This window comes from Fusarium proliferatum, assembly GCF_900067095.1.
Source record: "Fusarium proliferatum ET1 genome assembly, contig: FPRO_scaffold021, whole genome shotgun sequence".
Classification (NCBI taxonomy): domain Eukaryota; kingdom Fungi; phylum Ascomycota; class Sordariomycetes; order Hypocreales; family Nectriaceae; genus Fusarium; species Fusarium proliferatum.
In genome coordinates this window covers 137,997-157,200 of record NW_022194810.1, presented here as the reverse complement: position 1 = coordinate 157,200, position 19,204 = coordinate 137,997, and the positions used below count along the sequence as shown (strand labels likewise).

At 49.0% G+C, this 19,204-nt stretch overlaps 9 protein-coding genes across 9 annotated transcripts; 4 read left to right on the top strand and 5 right to left on the bottom strand.

Moving 5' to 3' along the window:
* Positions 1-398: 398 nt before the first annotated feature.
* Positions 399-1,232, bottom strand: FPRO_16155 (uncharacterized protein; the record flags this gene model as incomplete). Its single annotated transcript, XM_031225268.1, has 1 exon — positions 399-1,232. The coding sequence occupies one exon, from the start codon at positions 1,230-1,232 to the stop codon at positions 399-401; it is 834 nt and encodes a 277-aa protein (XP_031090444.1).
* A 704-nt stretch (positions 1,233-1,936) lies between these two features.
* FPRO_16154 (uncharacterized protein) lies at positions 1,937-2,422 on the top strand (the record flags this gene model as incomplete). The annotated part of the gene is made up of 2 exons (XM_031225267.1): positions 1,937-2,075; positions 2,160-2,422. 2 exons carry the CDS (start codon positions 1,937-1,939, stop codon positions 2,420-2,422), a joined length of 402 nt encoding a protein of 133 aa, XP_031090443.1.
* Positions 2,423-2,591: 169 nt separating this feature from the next.
* On the bottom strand, positions 2,592-3,554 carry FPRO_16153 (uncharacterized protein; the record flags this gene model as incomplete). The annotated part of the gene is made up of 1 exon (XM_031225266.1): positions 2,592-3,554. One exon carries the CDS (start codon positions 3,552-3,554, stop codon positions 2,592-2,594), a length of 963 nt encoding a protein of 320 aa, XP_031090442.1.
* A 674-nt stretch (positions 3,555-4,228) lies between these two features.
* Positions 4,229-4,845, top strand: FPRO_16152 (uncharacterized protein; the record flags this gene model as incomplete). The annotated part of the gene is made up of 2 exons (XM_031225265.1): positions 4,229-4,447; positions 4,501-4,845. 2 exons carry the CDS (start codon positions 4,229-4,231, stop codon positions 4,843-4,845), a joined length of 564 nt encoding a protein of 187 aa, XP_031090441.1.
* A 4,560-nt stretch (positions 4,846-9,405) lies between these two features.
* Positions 9,406-10,774, bottom strand: FPRO_16151 (uncharacterized protein; the record flags this gene model as incomplete). The annotated part of the gene is made up of 2 exons (XM_031225264.1): positions 9,406-10,309; positions 10,374-10,774. The coding sequence occupies 2 exons, from the start codon at positions 10,772-10,774 to the stop codon at positions 9,406-9,408; spliced, it is 1,305 nt and encodes a 434-aa protein (XP_031090440.1).
* Positions 10,775-12,104: 1,330 nt separating this feature from the next.
* FPRO_16150 (uncharacterized protein) lies at positions 12,105-13,452 on the top strand (the record flags this gene model as incomplete). Its single annotated transcript, XM_031225263.1, has 3 exons — positions 12,105-12,176; positions 12,259-12,521; positions 12,579-13,452. The coding sequence occupies 3 exons, from the start codon at positions 12,105-12,107 to the stop codon at positions 13,450-13,452; spliced, it is 1,209 nt and encodes a 402-aa protein (XP_031090439.1).
* Positions 13,453-13,899: 447 nt separating this feature from the next.
* Positions 13,900-14,313, bottom strand: FPRO_16149 (uncharacterized protein; the record flags this gene model as incomplete). Its single annotated transcript, XM_031225262.1, has 1 exon — positions 13,900-14,313. The coding sequence occupies one exon, from the start codon at positions 14,311-14,313 to the stop codon at positions 13,900-13,902; it is 414 nt and encodes a 137-aa protein (XP_031090438.1).
* Positions 14,314-16,915: 2,602 nt separating this feature from the next.
* Positions 16,916-17,317, top strand: FPRO_16148 (uncharacterized protein; the record flags this gene model as incomplete). Its single annotated transcript, XM_031225261.1, has 3 exons — positions 16,916-17,002; positions 17,059-17,248; positions 17,307-17,317. 3 exons carry the CDS (start codon positions 16,916-16,918, stop codon positions 17,315-17,317), a joined length of 288 nt encoding a protein of 95 aa, XP_031090437.1.
* A 313-nt stretch (positions 17,318-17,630) lies between these two features.
* FPRO_16147 (uncharacterized protein) lies at positions 17,631-18,203 on the bottom strand (the record flags this gene model as incomplete). Its single annotated transcript, XM_031225260.1, has 1 exon — positions 17,631-18,203. The coding sequence occupies one exon, from the start codon at positions 18,201-18,203 to the stop codon at positions 17,631-17,633; it is 573 nt and encodes a 190-aa protein (XP_031090436.1).
* Between the last annotated feature and the right edge of the window lie 1,001 nt (positions 18,204-19,204).

Genomic DNA, 19,204 nt, shown 5'->3' with positions numbered 1-19,204 from the left:
GAACTCTAGAGAACGCGATCGAGGATGCGGGCAACGCAAAATTGCTTTCAAGATTTGCTTCTGTACAATTTGTCGTTTTTTTTTTTAACATCTCTAGAACAAAGTGGTAACAAAAACAAGAAGGTTCCATTCCGCGCCAGACACGTCGCAAAAATGGATGCTTCGCCGTGGACTTCTTCAAGGCCACGGGGCTGATTCAAATGATGTCCGCCTCAAAAATCGCCCAAGAAAGCGCAAAAGGGTTGGTAGACGTTAGAAGAGACTTGTCGGACCAGCGACATTTCTCTTGGTGATTTATTCTGACGATGCTGGTGGATTTGGTGGTCTAGTTTGGTTATATGTGCAGCTAACCTCCCGCTAACCCCCAAGCTAATGCCGGCTTGCATGTCCTGGTTCTGTCATTCATAAGCCGGTTCCACCCCACCCCGGAAACTCGTGTCTTCAAGGCTGCTCTTAAGAGTGCTCATCTCGTCCTCGAGTTCCAAAGGCGAACAGTCTCGCTTCGCCGTCTCAAAGTCTACCAGAACCACGTCATGCCCATCCCGTACAAGAAAGTTATGTCTGTTGATATCGCCAAGCTTGATACCGAGCTCATGCAACCGGCCCAAAGCCTTCTTGCAGTCGTCGATGTCCGCTGGCCCGGCGGCTCTCGCGCCTTCCACCCACTCAGCGACGAAGCCAACCACGCGCCCATCTTTGCCCTCAGTGAGATGGCCCAGAAAATTAGGACCGACTCCGCTGTCACTAATCCATTGATAGGCGGCCGTCTCGACCTCAATGGAGGGGATTTCCCAGGGCCAGACCGCGAGTTTGATGAGCACGGGTTTACCGCCTTTAACTTTGGGATGCGTTGAGACGTGGACTCGTTGCCTCACTCGCTCTTGACGCGTGAATTCCAGCTCGTTGAGCTTCAAGGGATGCCAACAGTTCTTTACCCCGGCAAGTTGTACTGTCTCGGTCCTGACGAAGGTAGCCTTCCCCGTCTCGGGATCCCTAGCTACATAGCCGTGGTTCCAATCTCCAGTTGGAAATGGTGGGAGGAGCTCGCCAAGCAGGATGGGCTCGAAAGTGCGGTCGTCCTCGGCCCCGCGAAACGTGCCTGGCGCTGTGGATATGTACTTCACATGTTGCCCGTCGACGAGGAAGCGATAATCGCTATCGTTCGTGTCGTCGTCGTCGATGAGACATGCGAGAAGCCGGACGTTGGTGTTCCTTTCTTGAGGGGCAATCATTGCGGAGAAGCGGTATTGAGGCGATAGGAGATGGCTGCGGATCGGTAAGGAAGTGCTCTGGATGCAAATGGCGGCTGCGCAGCATGACTACTTGAGAAGGCGTGATCGGATAGGAGCTGTTGAGAACTGTATGGTGCACCGAGCTGAGAGGTCAGAGCCTGGGAGGGCCTGGAGCGCGAGACAATAAAATTGCCTAAGGGGCTCAGCGATGCCGTGCTCCTTAGGAATAGACTTCAAAAAGGAGAAGTGTTAGTATACGCGCTGTGGAAGTTGGTCTGTGATGGCGAGCTTGCATCTCCCAGGAGTTGTAGCCAATCAACTTGCCCTACGTGCCGTCCAAGGTGAGGTGCGTGCGTGGGTCGCTGTTAGCACTATGTAGGTCTCCCTTCCCAAGGACCCAGAGCCAGCAGAGTCAAACATCTGCTAGCCAATGGAATTGCATCAAGTGATCTTACCGCGCTGGGTAACCTTCGCGCCCTAGTGCGCCTTGCATAACCCGGCACATCTGGCTGGGATTTGCTACTACCAGGGAGCAGGCGCATGTTGTCCACTAAGGGACTTGATCTTCCGCACCAGGACCGGTATATGTGGAGAATATGCAAGAAAGCAAGCGCCATCGCATGACATTATTGCCGCGCGCTATCTGAGCAGGAAACTGCTCAGAATAAGAGATCTATATGTAGCAGATGAAATATATAAGTAGCATGGAGACTGAGACGCCCCCAGGCAGGAGCATCATACCAGTGAGCGACGGCGACCTTGAAAAGCGAGTACCCAGTCGATATCCCCCATATACCGGCCCTATTACCCCCAAACTGTGTGCCAGTGTCTCCAAATACACAGGTACGTTGAAGTTCCTCATTACTGAACGGCTTCGGACCCTTATGATCTCGGGATGTAGATACTGACCTTGGCGTCTTGACTCAGACCCAATTCGCGCGACGCACCTAAGCCTTGTTACGCCGCAGAGTTACAACATCACGCAACACAGCACTCTAGACACTATGTGCGTCCAGACCTACCGCAAGTATACCTGCGGGTGCAGGAAGCCGGAGGAGTTCAAGCAGTGTGCGGCGCGTCTGGGCACAAACGTCAAATGTAGTCCGGTGACGAAGGAGGACCTGCCTGACTCTGTGCATATGTGTAGCAAGCACATGGTCAAGGAGGGAAAAGACGAGATGCACCGCTGAGGGTGTGTGATGACACGTTAGTGACGGTCTGTCTGCGGGTTGGGCGAGCGCCGGCGAGTGTATCTAGACTGTAAGGGACAACATCAAAGGCGCTTTTCTTGGAGGCTAAGTGCAGAATTCTAACGAGATTGATCCCTCCCACGGATTCAAGATGAGATTGATCTCCCTGTCAGACTTGAGTGACATGCATGAACCTACCGGGTATTCTTGGCATCTCCCTCACCGGTCCATACCTCGCAATGTGCTCCGACACCTCTTCTCTTGTGTATTTGATCCTAAAATGCTTCGTTTTCTCCTCCTTCTCCTCCTTACAGCCAAGGCAGAAGCATCCCCAGTCGGCCTGACGGCCAGAATCAAACAGATACGGTGCGGTGATGATGGCCATGAACCGCTGAGGTTCCCTAGTGGTCTTGTCTAACTTTGGAAGACCAGAACCCGTCAGGTCCTGAATCACTGCCTGCCGGTCGAAGAGTTGAAGCCGCTTTCGTACCAAATTACCCCCTTCACTGGTCCAGGCGGTACAGTACCGCCCGGGCAGGCTCAGGATGCTTGGGGGATTCGCCGCATGTAAGCGTTGGCGGCTGGTGATGGCACTGCGCTGCTGCGTCCCGTCGGGAGTGAAGAAACTCGATGCGCGGCCGATTGTGAGGGGAAAGTATTCCAGCCGCCGGGTGAAGCAGAAGTAGCATACTCTACGGCAGTCGATGAGATAGAGATGGTCACCAAAGCGCTCGCACGTGGAGCATCGGGTTGTGCTGAGAGTTGTGTACAGTACATCGCAGTCAAATGCGTCTGCCTGGATGCTGAGAATGGCGCGGATGATGTTAGGGCAATGCTTGACGATGGCGTCGTACTGGGGGATCGAGTCAACGAGTTCCATCGCGCGGCGGTTGACGCGGCGGAAACGAGTAAGCGACGGAAGGTCAATGTACAGCAGGACTTGGATGAGAAGTTCTGCTGGAAGCTGGTCGAGTTGGCCGGCGGAATAACGCGGGGGGTTGGACGCGTCGGTGAATCGCCCTTTGTCAAGCGGACACCGTGTCACCAGCTGCGCATCGTCTAACGTGTTGTCGCAGATGTTTTGCTTTGTATAGGTCGTAAAATCGAACAGATTAGGGCATGTTTTCTCCATCGCGAGCTCGCTTTGAGACCAAATTTCGAGGTCTAAAAAAGCTCGATGAACGGCCGCGATACTCTAGCAGCAACGCGCCAGTCTAGCTATTGCCTGAAGCGGCGTCTGGCGGCAGAATAAGTGAGACTTCGACTGGGGACTGGAATCACGTCTTCTTTTTGCCTTAGGCATCATATTTGGCACCTTACCGAAAAGGCCAACCTCGCTTCAGGCGTTCCAGGTACTAGATTTTTTGGTACATGGCCCAATCAATTTGCGCGGAGCCTATCCATTAATGATATTCCAAGGAAAAGCTTTTCGTGCTACATGTCCAATCGGAGTCTTGTCATGTGTAGTAAGCGGATCCTTGAAACCCGCCCGCCATCTCATATCTCCCAGCGCCGCGGTAGAACAAGACAGAGGGCCCAAATACATAAAACAGTATCTAACAAATCGAGTTCACTTTCTTCTAAAACAAACGAGGATTCATGTTGCCAGTCTTATCTAACTATGATCGGCTTGAGCTATGCAATAGCTTATGGGACTTTATGAACCAACACGGCGTAAATGAAACATGAAACCCACAAGCCCGCATCATCCTCTCTACCCCGCAGCTAGCATTTTACACTCACCTCCACCGATTCTACGATCGCCAACTAAAGAAGAGCTTGCCTCGGAACGGACAAGAGGGAAGGATGGAGTACTGCGAGCCCTGCAACCGATCCTTCGTTGACCCCCATGCGCTCAAACAGCATCTTGAAAGCAAACACCCAAATACTTACTGTTTCCGTTGCAAAAAACACTTTTCACATAGCAGTGCTAAGCAGCAACACATCACAGACTCTTCCTATCATCATATCTGCTACAACTGCCCTCAAAAGCCTGATTTCGATTCCGAGTCAAATCTACAGAATGTGAATGCTATTTCCTACCCCTAGTTGTTATGGTTGCTAAGGATCTATCACAGCATTATAAAACCCACGCGAAGAAGACCGTGGAGTGTTTGGGCTGCTCCAGGGTATTCATCTCTGACTCGGCGATGGTGTTGCACCCTGAAGCTGGCTACTGTCAGTCTGGTGCAGATGAAGACTATGTCACCGAGTGTGCGCTTGAATGCTATCAGTCTGGCCAATACACCTCAGATGATCCAGCCTTCGACTTTCAGTGCCCAGCCTGCGGCACGCCTTTCTCACTTATGAGCGCCTTGTTGCAACACGCTGAAAGCGTTGTTACTTGCGATGAGCATTTGGAGAGGAATATGTCGCTAGGGAAATTCTTGCACTATTTGCGCATGTGCATGAGAAAACTCTGATGGGTAGGGTTCTGCGCCAAGACGTACTGAGATGGATGACTGGGTGAAAACACTGGCCTTGAGCAGATTACATGCTCCATCGGGGGTTTCTTGGTCTTCAGGTGGAGAGTGGTAAGACTCGGCAAAGAATTTCAACTCTTATCGTCCCGGGGCGTAGATAAGCTCAATAAACTAATCAATTCATGTACGGAGAAATTGTCGGATCCCATTTGATCAATTATCAGGGCTAGCCGTTGGTCTTGGATCCTGCGTTCACGAATGCCTCTTGAAAGAAATCACGCTAGATACATTCCATTGCGCTTACTAGTATCTGCCTATGAACATTAGGCGAGCAAGTCAAGCCAGCTTACATCCTCTCACAAAGCCTTATGAGATGCGGCTGCCCACGCACCGACCGTTTCCGTAGCATGATTGCAGATGAACTGCAATCCCTTGAGGCCTAATAGTAACCATGGCTTTGTTCACCCACAGTGGATATATATACTGCCGTCACTGCTTGTCGAGGAAGCTAGTCAGTATGCTGTTACATAATCCACCAGTGCAACACTCACCTGTTGAAGTACACGTAGTAGCCGTTATCGTTGGTCCAATAGTGACTTCCCTACCGCATTTCAGGTTCTGACATCCTTTTTTGAGGATTCTAGAGCTTACTCTGTAGTTGACGCCATGCCTTAGATTGAGTATTGGTCTTTGACTCCGAAGGAGGAATCCAAAAAGAGCACGTTTCTGTCTCATTTTACTCCTCGTGACTCGCGATTTGTCTGGCAACAGTGGCAACAGGATGAACGAATTCAGACGCTCGTTGGTGAACGGGTTATCAATTCTATGACGAATGTCGCCAATCCAATCTTTTTATACTCGTCGCAACGGCAGCGCGCTCTCAACCAACTATCAACAACATATTGGCCAGCGTTGTGGTTTACCAGTCTGGCGAGACCAATCGTGGCTATGGTTGCTTGTAGTCTGCACACAACATTCCTCGATAACTATGGGGAGTTGTCCGTCTGTTACCCTACGTCTCATGTATTTGAAACTTTCGTGCCGTCAGCTATCAGACATCTTAGCTTGGTAGGGCAAGCGCTCGTTGGTCGAAATAATCCCGTGCGGGGAAGTCAGGTCGCTGTTATCTAAAGGCGAATGAGTTTTCGGGGACGATCTGGCCATCCTTCACTGCCTTTTTGAACACACCAGAAGCTGTTGGCAGTTGATTATGTGGTAAGTGTGACAGAGTGATGACTGCCGAGATCTGGAGAAGGCGTCTGCAGGTGAGGCAAAGTTGGCCCACTGCGTCAGTTAGGAAGGAGAAAAGTTGAAACAGTAGCTCGGATGGCAGGCGAACGAAAGGCGAGGAGAGATCGGGTAGCGCAACTTATATAGGTCAACTTTGTAAAAAGGACTGGTTTTGGCTCCTCGTTCTGCATTGTGCACGGCATGGAAGTCGTTCTTAGCTTCTTGTTGTCCTATGCTGTTGTGTGTCTTGAAACAAAGCGCAGGGGCTCTGGTGTCAGTCCCCCCGCTACAGCGGGTATGCACTAGCACGCATATGCTAGTGCATTTAATATGCCTGGGCGTCCCTAACTGGCCCGTGGGACGCCCTGGTGCATACAGTACAGCCCACGACCTTCGAGGATACCTGAGGCAACATCCGGAGATTTCCACTGGACCTGCAACGTTTTTCATTTGTCTCTTCCTGCACCAGCCCTTCCTTTTCACCCCGGCCACACAAACAGACAGACCAAGTCAGGGGCGTTGATACAGAAGAGTGGGGTCAAGCCTCAACGCAATGGCATTAGTAGCATGTATCCTTGGAGAAACCAGGGCAAGTTCATTACACCAGGGCTAAGACGGAAGAGAAAGCAAAGACGTACGGGAGAGACAAGCAGCCAGGGCTTAGCGTGGAAAGGCAGAAAAAAAAAGAGGGGCAAAGGGTCCCCCATTCGATCCCCCCAACAAGATTATCAGAGCCTTGCCAATTTGACGTGTTTGATCAAAGTCTGGCTCACATCTTATTATTGAACCAAGTCATCTATTGAAGGCACATGACGCTCGGCTAATTTATCCGTATGGGTACGCTCAGCTGAACAGACTAAAGGCGCACGACGAAAAAGCCGCCTCTTTAAGAGCATCAGCCTTGGAGGCCCAAATTGGTCGGTTGCGACTGTAGGGCTATCGCTCCCTGATTTAGGGACACCATAATATAGATGCCAAACATCCGATGGCGCAAACAATAGTTCAGAGTGGACATTTTGAGCTAAGACAAAGAGGGATTTAGATCGAGCTCTAATCGTACAAAATTGAGAAAAAAGAAATAGGAACTCTTATCCTCACTAAATACGCTCGTACAAGCAGTGGTGGGCTGGGTCGGAGTACACGCCTACTGGTGTCAGCACATGCTTACAGTTAAGCCATTACACCAGTCGCTTTATATTAACATGTCCTATTGGTGTAGTTCTACTTTGCTGTACACGACAGAGAAACATTGACCTTCTTTCGTTTTCATCCAAGTCGGCTTGTGTGCATCTTTTTGTGCCTCACAGGCTGAATATAATGGTCTGCGTCGCCTTGTTGGGACTTGAAAGCCTGAATTTATGCTGGGTAAGGCTTATCCGTGAGACAACAAAATAAAAAAAAAAAAAAAAAAAAACGAATAGGCCTCCATTCCGCACACAAACCAGAGCGAGGAGCCCGAAACCAGTCCTTATTACGAGAATGGCCTATATATAGCGCTGAGGACCTATACTTAGCTATGAACCTGATTTTGGTATTCTATTTTCTTCCGTTCTCGAAATGCACTCCTCTGGCGGGGCGTGCATCTACCCTAAAACAAGAAGCAAATTGCTAACAAGCATGATCGAGCCAAAAACAGCTTCCTGAATACACCAAACTCAAAAGCAAAATTATTACCGCTGCGCTTATTAGAGGAGGTTTACTATAATTGCTATGTTCGCAGCTAATTACCTTACCAGTTTTATCTCTACAATCACAATGGCGGTCACTGAGAACATCCGTGTCAGAAGGAGAGACCGGAGTAACGAGAACTTCAAGAAGAAATGGAGCACACTCAAGAATAACGGCCTCATTATCCATTACATCTATAACGCCGAAGTATATATTTGTATACGCCGCAAGGGCGAAAAGTATTAGTTTAAGTCTACTGACAAAGCGTTACCGCTGTCTGACAAGGAAAAAGTTAGTCTTACTGACACAATATGCTTACTGTGACTAATAGAGTGTGACAGAATGAAAGCTTCCCGTTGCCTGTGCTAGCGACAGCCGCGGATGCACGCCAAAGGGACGGTCAAAAACCGGTGAAGGGAGGGGAGCAGCGGCAGGAACGTAGCCCAGAATGGCCGGTGCTAATAAAGAACCCATTATCAGAGCCCAAAGGAGGTTCTGAGGCGGAGCCTGGAGAGGAATAACGCAATGAATTATATTTGATCTGCTCCAGATGGCGAATCAAATAGAGACGGCTAAATTTATCTAGGTATTCATCCCCACGCATTGTAGCGACAAAAGTCGCCAGCTCTTGATGACCCATAGATGACACATTCATTGCTTAGATTGCCAGGCATCATCGTGTCAGGAACAAAGTTCCATCTAAGCGGTTAATTCCATAATTTTAGCGTGTCTGCTGTAGGCCTACACAGGTAGTCGCTCGGTGTTGGCGAAGGCGTGACATGCACGCCTGAAAAACCACAAAAGGGGCAGGATGTTCGACAGTTCAACATTAAAGGGCAAGTAGATATGCAGGGCAAATGCGCTAACATGAGGTGTCGCTATGCAGTTGTCTATAGCTTATTGCTATTCACATCAAGTTTATGATACATATAAATGCTCTCTAACCACTGTCGATTTAGGTCTCACCAAGCAGTCTAGAGGCTGGCTGTGACACAGGTCGCCTGCAACGGGAACGCATCAGTGAATCGAAACAAAGACCAAGACCCGTAATTGACTCTTGCCATCTTGACTGATCCAAAAATTCCGGATGCGCATCAGCGACCTCCACTACGACATCCCACGGAAGGCGATCCTCATCGATTGTTGACTTGTAGACCTCTTGGATAGCATGCGGGAAATCATCTCTGGGAAGCAGATGATGCCAGACTCGCCCTCCTAACATTGTGTTGATGTCAGCAGTACCAGAGTCTAGTGTGATAGTTATACTTGGAATGGGTCATTGTAAGCATTCTTGAAGAATTTAGAGCACAGACAAAAAATGGCCTTCTGCACTTTGTAACAATCATCGCTGCGCTCGATCGTCAAATTCGAGAACGCGCTTTCATTGAAGAGCATGGAACAGTATTGATCGCCTCAGTACAAATGTTTGATGACGAGCTCTTTTAAGCAACGTGAAAGAGTGCTCGTTGCCTGGCTCTTGGGTCCTGTCCAGAGTCATACCTGAATGTGGAGAAGAGGGGATCTTCATGCAAAACTTGGCCTTCAAATGGCGAGTACGCCCCGCCTAACACAAGAGCAAGGTTATGTCATTGACACCTGAAACTACAAACTACACATTGTATAATGGCGAGTTCAGCCTGGATCCGTTCACAGTTGGTTGTTCTATCGACGTTTCTCCTTCTCATCACACTCTTCCGTCGCCCGTTTTCTTATCTCATTTGGAGAAGGCCGCCTATGCACTGCCTCTGGCGCCACAGGCTGCCCTGTCTTCCCAGGTCGTCGTGCTAGGCTACTGTTGACTTCGCGAGTGTCGGATGTCGAAGGCATGGTGCTAATGCCATCGCCAGCCCCATCCGCGGCCACAGCACCGAAACGACTACTGTACCGGTCTTTAGACACTTGTCGCACTGTTTCATCCGATAAATATCCTATCCACTGCGCTGATCTGTTGGTTGACGACGCCTTCTTGACATCAAAGAGGTCTGCGAGGGTCGTGATCACTACTTGATCGCTGTCACCGTCAGCGATCATCTCTCCGACAGTGTAGACCTTTTGATGTGCAACCTGTTCGGATGCAGTTTTGCACAGCTCTAAACACTGCTTCGAAGTTTTTAAGTCTCCCTCCAATTGAAGGTAGCCGAGGTCATTCTTGGGCGTCCCACTTGTTGCCATTGAGTCCAACCGTTCATGAAGCCGGCCAATGGTCTGGGCGAGGTTGTCTCGACTCTCATTCAAGGTTCGGCGTATAAGTAACTGTGCCTCGAACGGACCCTCGCTATCAGCAACGGATTCTGAGAGCGACTGATCCTTTAGGGATTCTTCCCGGTCTGCCAGTGAGTCGATGTAAGAACGGGCATCTTGGCAAATTCGGAGACATTGCTCCGTCACTGCCCGCTCGTCCCTTAGGTCAGTGCCTGTATCCGAAGCGCTGGTGGTTTTGCTTTCTTGGATAAGAAGCTCCATTTTTTCATCAAGGCGTTGCAGATTAACATTAAGGCTGTACATTGTATCCTGTATCGTCTCGTTGTATTCCTCAAGAACTTCGTGGGAGACTTTGGATGTTTGCCTGAAATAGCAATAAAACCAAGGTTAGTCATAGGATTCAAGCTGGCCAGTTATAGAAGACTAACATAATGATGATACCTAGACCTACTGAGATCGTTGCTTTATACCCTTCCAACCTGTCCATGAACTCATTGATGTCGCCCGTCATGAACTCCATCCTGGCCCAATCTCGAAAGCCCATCCTGGACGTTCCACCAAATGCCTGCATGGCGGTCTCGAAATCGCGGCACAAGATATTGCATCGGCTGACAGGGCCCTCCAGAAGAGCCCGCGTCGATGCTTCTGAGTCAACAGCTCGTTCCAGCACCTCCAGAATATTATCCAGATCCTCAAGCACATGATGTAGCCTAGCAAGGGTCTTGTCGCGGCCTTTGTAACGGGTAACGGTGTCTTTGAGCGACTTGATTGATTGAACCGGAAGTGGGACAATTGCCAAACCGATACCGGTGATGCTTCCGGGATCCATTGTAATATCTGCAATATTTCAATTTCTGATTGAAATACAAATCGAAAGACAGAAGAATGTTGTAAGAGACTCAGATATCCCAGTCAACTGTGAGGCAGCATTGTGGTGAAATATCTCATCCTCGCTCAACTCGACAGTTGGGATTGGCTCCCATTAGCGCTCTGGTAGAGGTTCTTTACCGTTTTAGCCCCGTCTTGCCGCTTGCTTATACACGTCTAATGTACTCTAATACTTGAGGGGCCAAATCACATCAACTGGATATCCCTCCTGCAAGCACAGGGGGTCTAAATGGGTCAAGTAGAACACGATATGAAGCGTGGCATGTCTGGTCAGTGGAGTTAGGGAGTGCAGCAGTCGCTGTGGGCCTGGCTCAGCGGCTCGTTCCCTACTTTCACTGGCTGCAGTTCAACCACCTAAAGTTTTAGACGCTGTATTTACTACAGCCCTCTGCCTACATACCAGGGTCTAAGCGCTGGAGAGAAATGCAACATTGATATCCGAGGATTCACATTGTTTTACGCTTGCGGCGGTTGTTAAACGAATGCCGTTGTCCTGTGTATGTAGTGGCTTCATTAGACACCTAGAGATCAACTTTGTTCTCCTCTTTCTTGTCATGTTTTTAGGCTACAGTAACAAAAAGACAATTGCGCAAGTGATCATAAAGGCCACGTCATTTCGCGTATACCTAATTATAGCAGAATTTCTGACTATTGATTGGACAGCCCAAGCACCTTCATTTTGTTGGAACAGACGCAACGGGATTTGACCAGCTTTCTGCCTTAGGCCGAAACTTGGCACCTCATTGGAAGGCCAGTTTTCTCTTTGTTGTACTGTTGTACAGTGCCATTGCACATCTTTGATTGTTCAAAAACGCCCACTATCCTAACGCGTCGGGCGTTCCGTCCCAGGTCTATCAATACCGTACCGCCCAATTCCTGCAGCATGATCAAAAGACTGAAACAGCCAAAGACCTGCACATTCCGACCACGCCTATCAGCGCTCCGTAACAGCCGCCAGCTTTAGACGCAGAAGAGTTTGATCACAAGAGGGCTGTTCCTCCATGTCGGACTACCGAACCGATGCATGTATTGGATTTAGACTGCCCAATCATTTACCCATAATCGAACCTCTATCGCCGACACAGCATGATGCATTGAGCTATTCACAAGGGTTATCTGTCTGCACAAGGCTGCTTATGGTCAAGTATTGGCTATACTCGAGGCGCCTGGCAGCCTTTTGTGACCAGGAAAGAAAAGATAAATATCTCTCGTCAATCGCTGTAACGAGATCAACAAAACCAGATCAATTCAACTCATGACATCTCTATTCAATGGCTGAAGTCATTGGCCTTATTTCTGGTCTTCTTACCTTGACGACAGTCGCCCATCAATCTGTCACCAAGGTTCGAGAAGCCATACAAGGCTTTCGAAGCCTCCCACGCCAACTCAGGGAACCTCTTTCAGAGTTAGCAGAACTAAGTACAGTACTCCAAGAACTCTCGAGCACCTGGTGGGGACGTTGAAGTAGACCTGTCAGCTCTCAAAGTTACGTTGGAGCAATGCACTCGTTCATGTGAGGAATTTGAGCGAGAGCTGAGAGCCTACAGTTCGCGGTCTAGTCAAGATCGAGCTAGTTTTCGGGATTGGGCCAAGCTTACATACCGGGGCGGCGACGGAATTGAAGATTTTAGACAGCAGCTCATTGGCTACAAATCCACCATTGTTGTCGTTCTTGGCTTTGCGAATCTGTAAGTATTCACATTTACAATGATAAGCCATCATGCTGATCTATCTTTTCTATCCAGCCGCACATCTACCATCACCGTCGAAGCCATTCGATCTTGCCGAGGATTGATCGAGACAACAACTATTGATCTAGAGGCGCATCTCGCAGAGGTGAAGCAGAAGCTCGATACTCTCGCTTGCCGGACCATTGCCAGTCCTGAACCAGACGAAGCGACGATCAGATACATAGAAAACGAGCGTCTTGGTACCGAAAAGGGTCTTCAGCTTTGCCTTGAGCTTTCTCGGCATATTGATCAGATCCAACTTCAATTTGGCGTAGGAGAAGAGGACACTCCCAATCTTCTGGGCCCGCGCCCAACATCGAGAATGGTTGTCAGCGAAGGACTCGGTGGCAGTAAAGACTACATCGGATTCGCACTGGAGCGACTAATGAGACATCGCCAGAAAGTATCTGAGCGAGTCGGCGCTTGCTCGCCGGCCGCCGCATCACCAGATGATAAACTGCTATTTGACAACCTCAACGATGAAGCCGAGGCCGTGCGCCATTCGTTGAACCTCTGCTCAAACACCGACACTTATCTCGAAGAGAAGATCAGTAACATCGAAAACCACGCTGAGGGTGATGATACTATTCAGTTCATGGTCTCAAAAGATGGCAAACCGCTGAATGGAAAGAAACATGGCATCGGCTCGAGACTCAAACAAGCTGGAGGGCATTTTAAGGAAGAATCTCTTCAGCAAATCTCCCAGGACTTTACTACGATCAGCTTGCATCAAACGGGAGGTAACAAGCCATCTAAAAGTACGTCACCACCAGCCAACTCAGAAACCACATTGGAACCGCTTGGAACGCCATTCAACGGACGAGGCTTCACTCTTACACCGAAACCCACTGTCAGCTCGACTCCATCTACTCGTTCTACAACAGCTTGATCAGATTGGGCGGCTATGTTGTCTGGACTTGGCTACGCATGACTTGTCGATATATGAAGAAATGGGACCTTATTGGCGGTCCAGTCCTTGAGCTTGGCTTGAAGCCAAGGGTTCAAGGACTAGACCAGGTAATGTGTGTAATCTTGCGTGAATAAAATCTGTCTCGTCTCATCTAAATATTGACACTGAACTCCGCATTATCTTAAAGGACAACTATACTTGTCCCAAAGCAATTCCAAAGGGATACGGCTTGTGACAATTGCTGGTATCCTTCATGACGTCAAGTGGATTAAGTCTTAGGTGAAGTGAGTTGCACAGTGGGAACAGTCGAAGCGTTGCTCTCGCAGTTGTTTTGGCTTGTTTTGGCTGAATTCGTACGTGCTGTTATTCTAGTTTGTTAGCAAAATTGAGCGAGCGGGTCAGTACTGTCTTAAGCTTACTTGGCGCTCAGATGTCGTTTTCTGTCGCCCCGGGTAGTTCCCTGGCTCCTACAATCCTTCGGCTTCGTGATCCCAACAATGTGTCCGCTGCTTCGTTAAGAGCTTCACAAAGAGCTTTGACAGCTATGTCGGCTTGATGTTCATAGTCTTTGTGTGCATCTCCCAAACCCGACTCGTAGTTCTGCTCAAGTTCTCGTAGCTTGGCAAAGTAGCCTTGTATTTCTGCTTGTAATCGGTCTCTTTCAAAGGCATGACTGGTTTGCGGAATACGCTCCCACGCCGCGCTGATCTTAGCCCGGATAGCTCGCATATCGTCTTCCCGTTTGCGCGCCAGTGGTTGTATACCTGCAAGCTTTTCCGCACATTGAGCTACGTGTTCTATGATCTGGTTGAAAACAAGGATCGAATTTGGCAAAGACATATCGGACGGAGCGGCCACTGTTAATATCAGCGAGGTGAAAGTTATTCGTGAGGAAATGTCATGGACGCAGAGCGGGAGATAAGAAGGGACTTTCCCCGAAGACAATCGCTCCTTTCTGATGCGTTCAAATAACCCTTAACAATACCTGGCAGCTTGGTAAAGACCGTAATTCGTCATCTTCGCTAATACCTACGCCTTTTCAAATTAGTCATAAGCGAACCAAATGCTCTTCTCTTCCGGTTCGCTCCAAAGCAGTTGAGTTTTTAGAATGTGTGCCATGCATGCCGTAAGGATCACTGGACAAAGCGGGCTCATTTTCCCCACAGTGTTGGCTCTAAAACTTACACCACTGACGCACAGCTCAGCCTGTAAGACAACTAACTTGCAGGGGATGACTCTTTTCCAAGCCATCTTAGAAAAGCTGATACCTTCATGCCCGAGCTGTGTTACATTCAAAGAAAAAGTTGGTTGATGCACCACTAACATCTTATCAAGCACAACTTCTTGGCAATAATTTCCATCTTATTGCCATCTCTTGGGTTACTAGTCGCCATGCTTACCGCATTGACCAGACGAACTCCAATGCGTAGCTTTCAGCTAGGATAACAAACTGCCAAGAGCACGATAGTTGCTAGGATGGCAATTCAGCCGCTGAGACAGACCTTGGTGGGGGGGGGCATGATTATAATAGGCTCAGCGTGCATCTGAGATGTAGTCAGGTAATTCTGTTGGTGGCTGACAGCAAGACAAAGAGAGGCCAGGGTTTGTGCCTCCAAGGAGCAAAGCTGTGCAGACTTGCGTCCTGCTGTTCTAGAAATTGGCTTGCTTTGTGCCTGCACAGCTTGGCTGTAAATAAGGCTCTGGCGTTGTTGGGATCTGTGGGAAGAGCCTTTGGGTGAAGGGTATTTAACGAGCCCTTGTCACCCAGATCTCTGTTGCTAGCAGTCTGAACATTTCAGCTTTATGTTCACATCCTCTTTTCAACATGAGCCAGAGCCGTGGTTCCCTGGATACTGGTGAGCCCTGTCTTATAATGCCATATGTATCTACCAACACTGACACCCCTCATGCTTCGTCATTCATACCTACATCGAGTGGCACCGAGAAAGACGAATCTACTGCTATAACTGTTCCAGACAATCTCAGTGCTTGGCAAACGTTTCAGCGCGTCATCGGGGAAAGAAACGATGCTCGATACTTATACAGACAAAAAGGCAACGAGGCGCATGAGTCCAAATCTCCTGGAAGTAGCCGAGGCCAGGATGAAATCACAAGAGTTCAACGAGACAGGGTTGAGAAATGGAGGGAAACGGTACCTTTATGGGGGTCACCGTGCACGCTTGTTTGTCATACTAGTGCACATACTTCACTTAAGTGATCTTGTAATATATTTTCTGTTGAGCACGACTCTTCAGTACCTCAATAAACTTTGGGCATAAGATTTTCAGTAATCAGAGCGACACGAAAAAACTGCCTAGAAATGTATTGGTTCTGTGAGCGCTGCGTGTGCGAATAGCTGACCGATTATTACAACACTCATAGCCCTACGTATCCATCTTCTACGGCCCCGCTGCGTGTCCCGCCCTTAAAGATCTGTGTCGGACTCAGCGACGTGGCATGAGTGTTACGGCGACGACCGTCTGCGAGAAAACACAAGAGAGACACAGAGAAGAAAAAGTATTGGCCGCAAACCATGGGCCAGCATGGTTGTTGGCTCTGGTAGTGACTAAATGGTCCTGCAGTGTTAGAGCCAACAGTGCTCTGGCCTTGTACCCAAATCTGGAGCATGGGCGCTAGGTAGTCAAGTTCAGGGCCTTCATCTTGCTTTTCTTCGCGCCTTGAATGAACTGGCTGACGGGTTATAGTTCAGCCTCGAGACACTCGCGTTGACATGCTTTGATCCTGGATAAACAGAACTTACAAGCTCTGTCATTAAGAGATAATTGAGGGACCTGTCATCGACGGATGCTTGGCTTGTTGGGTAAGAACCAAACAAGCATCGGGGATCAGGGGTCTCAGCTACCGAATCCATTTTTGCCAGCCGCGAACCCCGGTTTCCCCGGTTTCCCCGGGACGACGGCCGATGGCAAAAAACCTTGAATGAACAAAGCCTTTCGCGGATCAAGGTTTTTAGATGGAGAGTGTCTCGAATTGAAGAGGCTATAAACTGGTGCCTTGACATGCTTCGATCATCAACCCGATTAACTGCTCATCTCCATGCAGCCGGAGGAGTAGTGGGTGTGTCTCTTTCGTCAAATCGCCTGTGGAACCTGAGCTGGGCTCTCAATTTTTACAGAATGGCCTCCTTTTTGAGACCATGATTAGACCATGCACTATCTCTTTAGGCGGCACAAGGTAACAGTGGGTGGAGCAATGCTGGCGGCACACGGGGGCTAAGACTGAACATTGTCTCAGAAGCCACCCATCCTGCTTTCAGCTCTCGTTTCCCTTTTCGATGTAAGGCATGGCACTCTCCAAAAGGGCCCGAAAGCTGCACATCAGGGTAAAGTGTCATACGTTGGGCCTTTATAAATGCTTGTGCGTGTCCATGTCTTAATCGGCCCTCAATTTTCGTCGCAAGAAACAAGGTGCCTTTTACACAATGCCTCATTCGGCGCCACCTTTTCGGTCACTGACGAGCGACGACTCTGTAGGTCGTCACGCTCTCATCAGCCGGAACATAGATCTGGTACGTTTTCTTCACAACTAATTGTTAAGCAAATGATAATGATGCTACTATGCCAGATTCGCACGGCGTCGCTGGGTCTAATGAACATCTCTGATGATTTGTTGAGCCAGCCTGCAGCTACACCCAGCATTGTTTGTTGTTTAGAACAAATGCAAGCTCTCTATGAGATAATAAGTGGCGCCACCGAAGAGCTTAGATTCGGAGGAATAAAGGAACAACCCGACCGGAGGGAGAAACTTGCCAGAGGTACAGTAGATCTCGAACATATCTTAAACAGATCATACAATGTTAATGCGACACCAAGATAGTGCGTAAAGATCTGGTGGCAGGGGAAAAAGCTACTTAGGTCCCCCCATGTTCTAGCACTGTAGCCCTCGCATTGGGCAACCCACCCATCACGACACGATGATGGACCAGGATGGGGAAACCTAAGGCAAGAAGGATCTTTGCCACGCGCTTGTCTGCGCTGCCCGCATATTCTGTACGTTACTGGATGCATGTATATTGTATTAAAGAAATAAAGAAGATCGATGCGACAAACAAGTCTCCGTGAAACCAAGAAGAAAAGGAAAAAACTCCAGTAGTTGCTGTCTTTCCTGAATATGTTACACCAACGCTTCGCTGCTTGTCAACCTTGAGGAACTCTTTGTGGCCATGGGACAATATCACTCTCCAATCCTGAAAGTTGCCAAAGCTGATTCACGTCGGGCGGGGGGATCAGGTTGCCAAAAGCTGTTGAATATGGCTCGTGGCTGGCGGTGTAGCTATAGGCGAAGAGACTACTTGGAGGGGGGCCCATTGGGGTTTCTAGTGTTGTAGGGCTACACATTTCTGAGAACCCCCCAGTAACAGTGACTGGGACTGTTTGTTCTCCCCATTCCGGGGTCGTAGGTCCTCTTGTTGATGCGTGCGTCGATAGTTCGGATTTTGTGTCTGGAGCAGGATTGCTTGTGGTGGAGTTACCGAGATGACGACCAATTGTTGAGTCTAGGGACTTAAGCACTTGTAGTAAATTGTCTCTTTCCTTTGTAACCTGGCCCAGCTGATCCATCAATGTGAGTATTTGTGCCTTTGAGTCGTTTTGTCGCAAAGTTTCAACCATGTTCTCAAGATGCGCAATGCGGCTCTTGGTCCTCTCACGCACCCGCTTCTGGGACTTGCGATCGGCCTCCTGCTTTTTGAGCCGGCGGGCCACAGCCATGCTGTTGTGTGTTTTTTCGTACATGCTTATCGCCCTCGAATAGGAGTAAAGTATAACTGAATCAGAATGCGCAAAAGCCGGGGCCGTATTTTGGAACCAGGAGAAGCGCAAATACGAATTCCAAAAATAAATCTGGGGAACAGCACCAAGACTTCTGGAGAGCTGCCTGACTGCTTAAGCTGACGTTCGAATACAAATAAAAGGGTTGGTACCGAGATTCAAGGGGAAATTGATATGCTAAATGCTAAGGGATAAATTAGCTCAAGTCTACATCTTGTCTGATATCTTCGGCAGAAGTTCAGCGCTCATCTTTGCCGCCTCAGTCCATCATACTGAAGGTCTCAAGTTCTCACCCAACATGAGACTCTTATTTGATGATGTTCTTCCACATCCCAGGGGACAAGCCCAACGACCCCAAAGGCCAGCTATTCAAAGCCAGCGACCACGGCCCAGCCCCACAATTTCTTTCAGTCACTTACCACCAGGCCTCGGACCTGGAGCACCGTGCACAACGCAACAGTGACCTGTCATCTCTATTCGTAACACATGACCTCTCTACAAGAGGGCGAGATGGGTCTTGTCACCAAGCTAGGTACTTTCATGTATTTCAGCAATAAGGTTGGCTACAACGACCCATTGATGTGCGCGGCTCAAGTGTTATCCGAGACACAAGCAAGGAGTTCGCCCCATCTTCATTCCGCGGTAGGTGGATGCTACTCTAAGTCCAGGGTTCATGGACAGGCCAACGTTCCGTGTTTGCAATACCTTGTCATAAGCAGCTCGCACGGGTCCCCACGATCTGTGATAGCATCTTAGATGCAGTCAACGGCCGAGAATTGGCAGCCAGCGACAGAGATGTGATGTCAAAACAGTAATGTGTCGCATCCGTGTCCGAGGTTTCTCTTGGTAAGAACAATGAATTCCTTGGGTAAAACATTCACATTCTACTACAAACAAGAGCTGTATCCTCTGTTAGTGGGCTTATGTTCCAAGAAACAGAG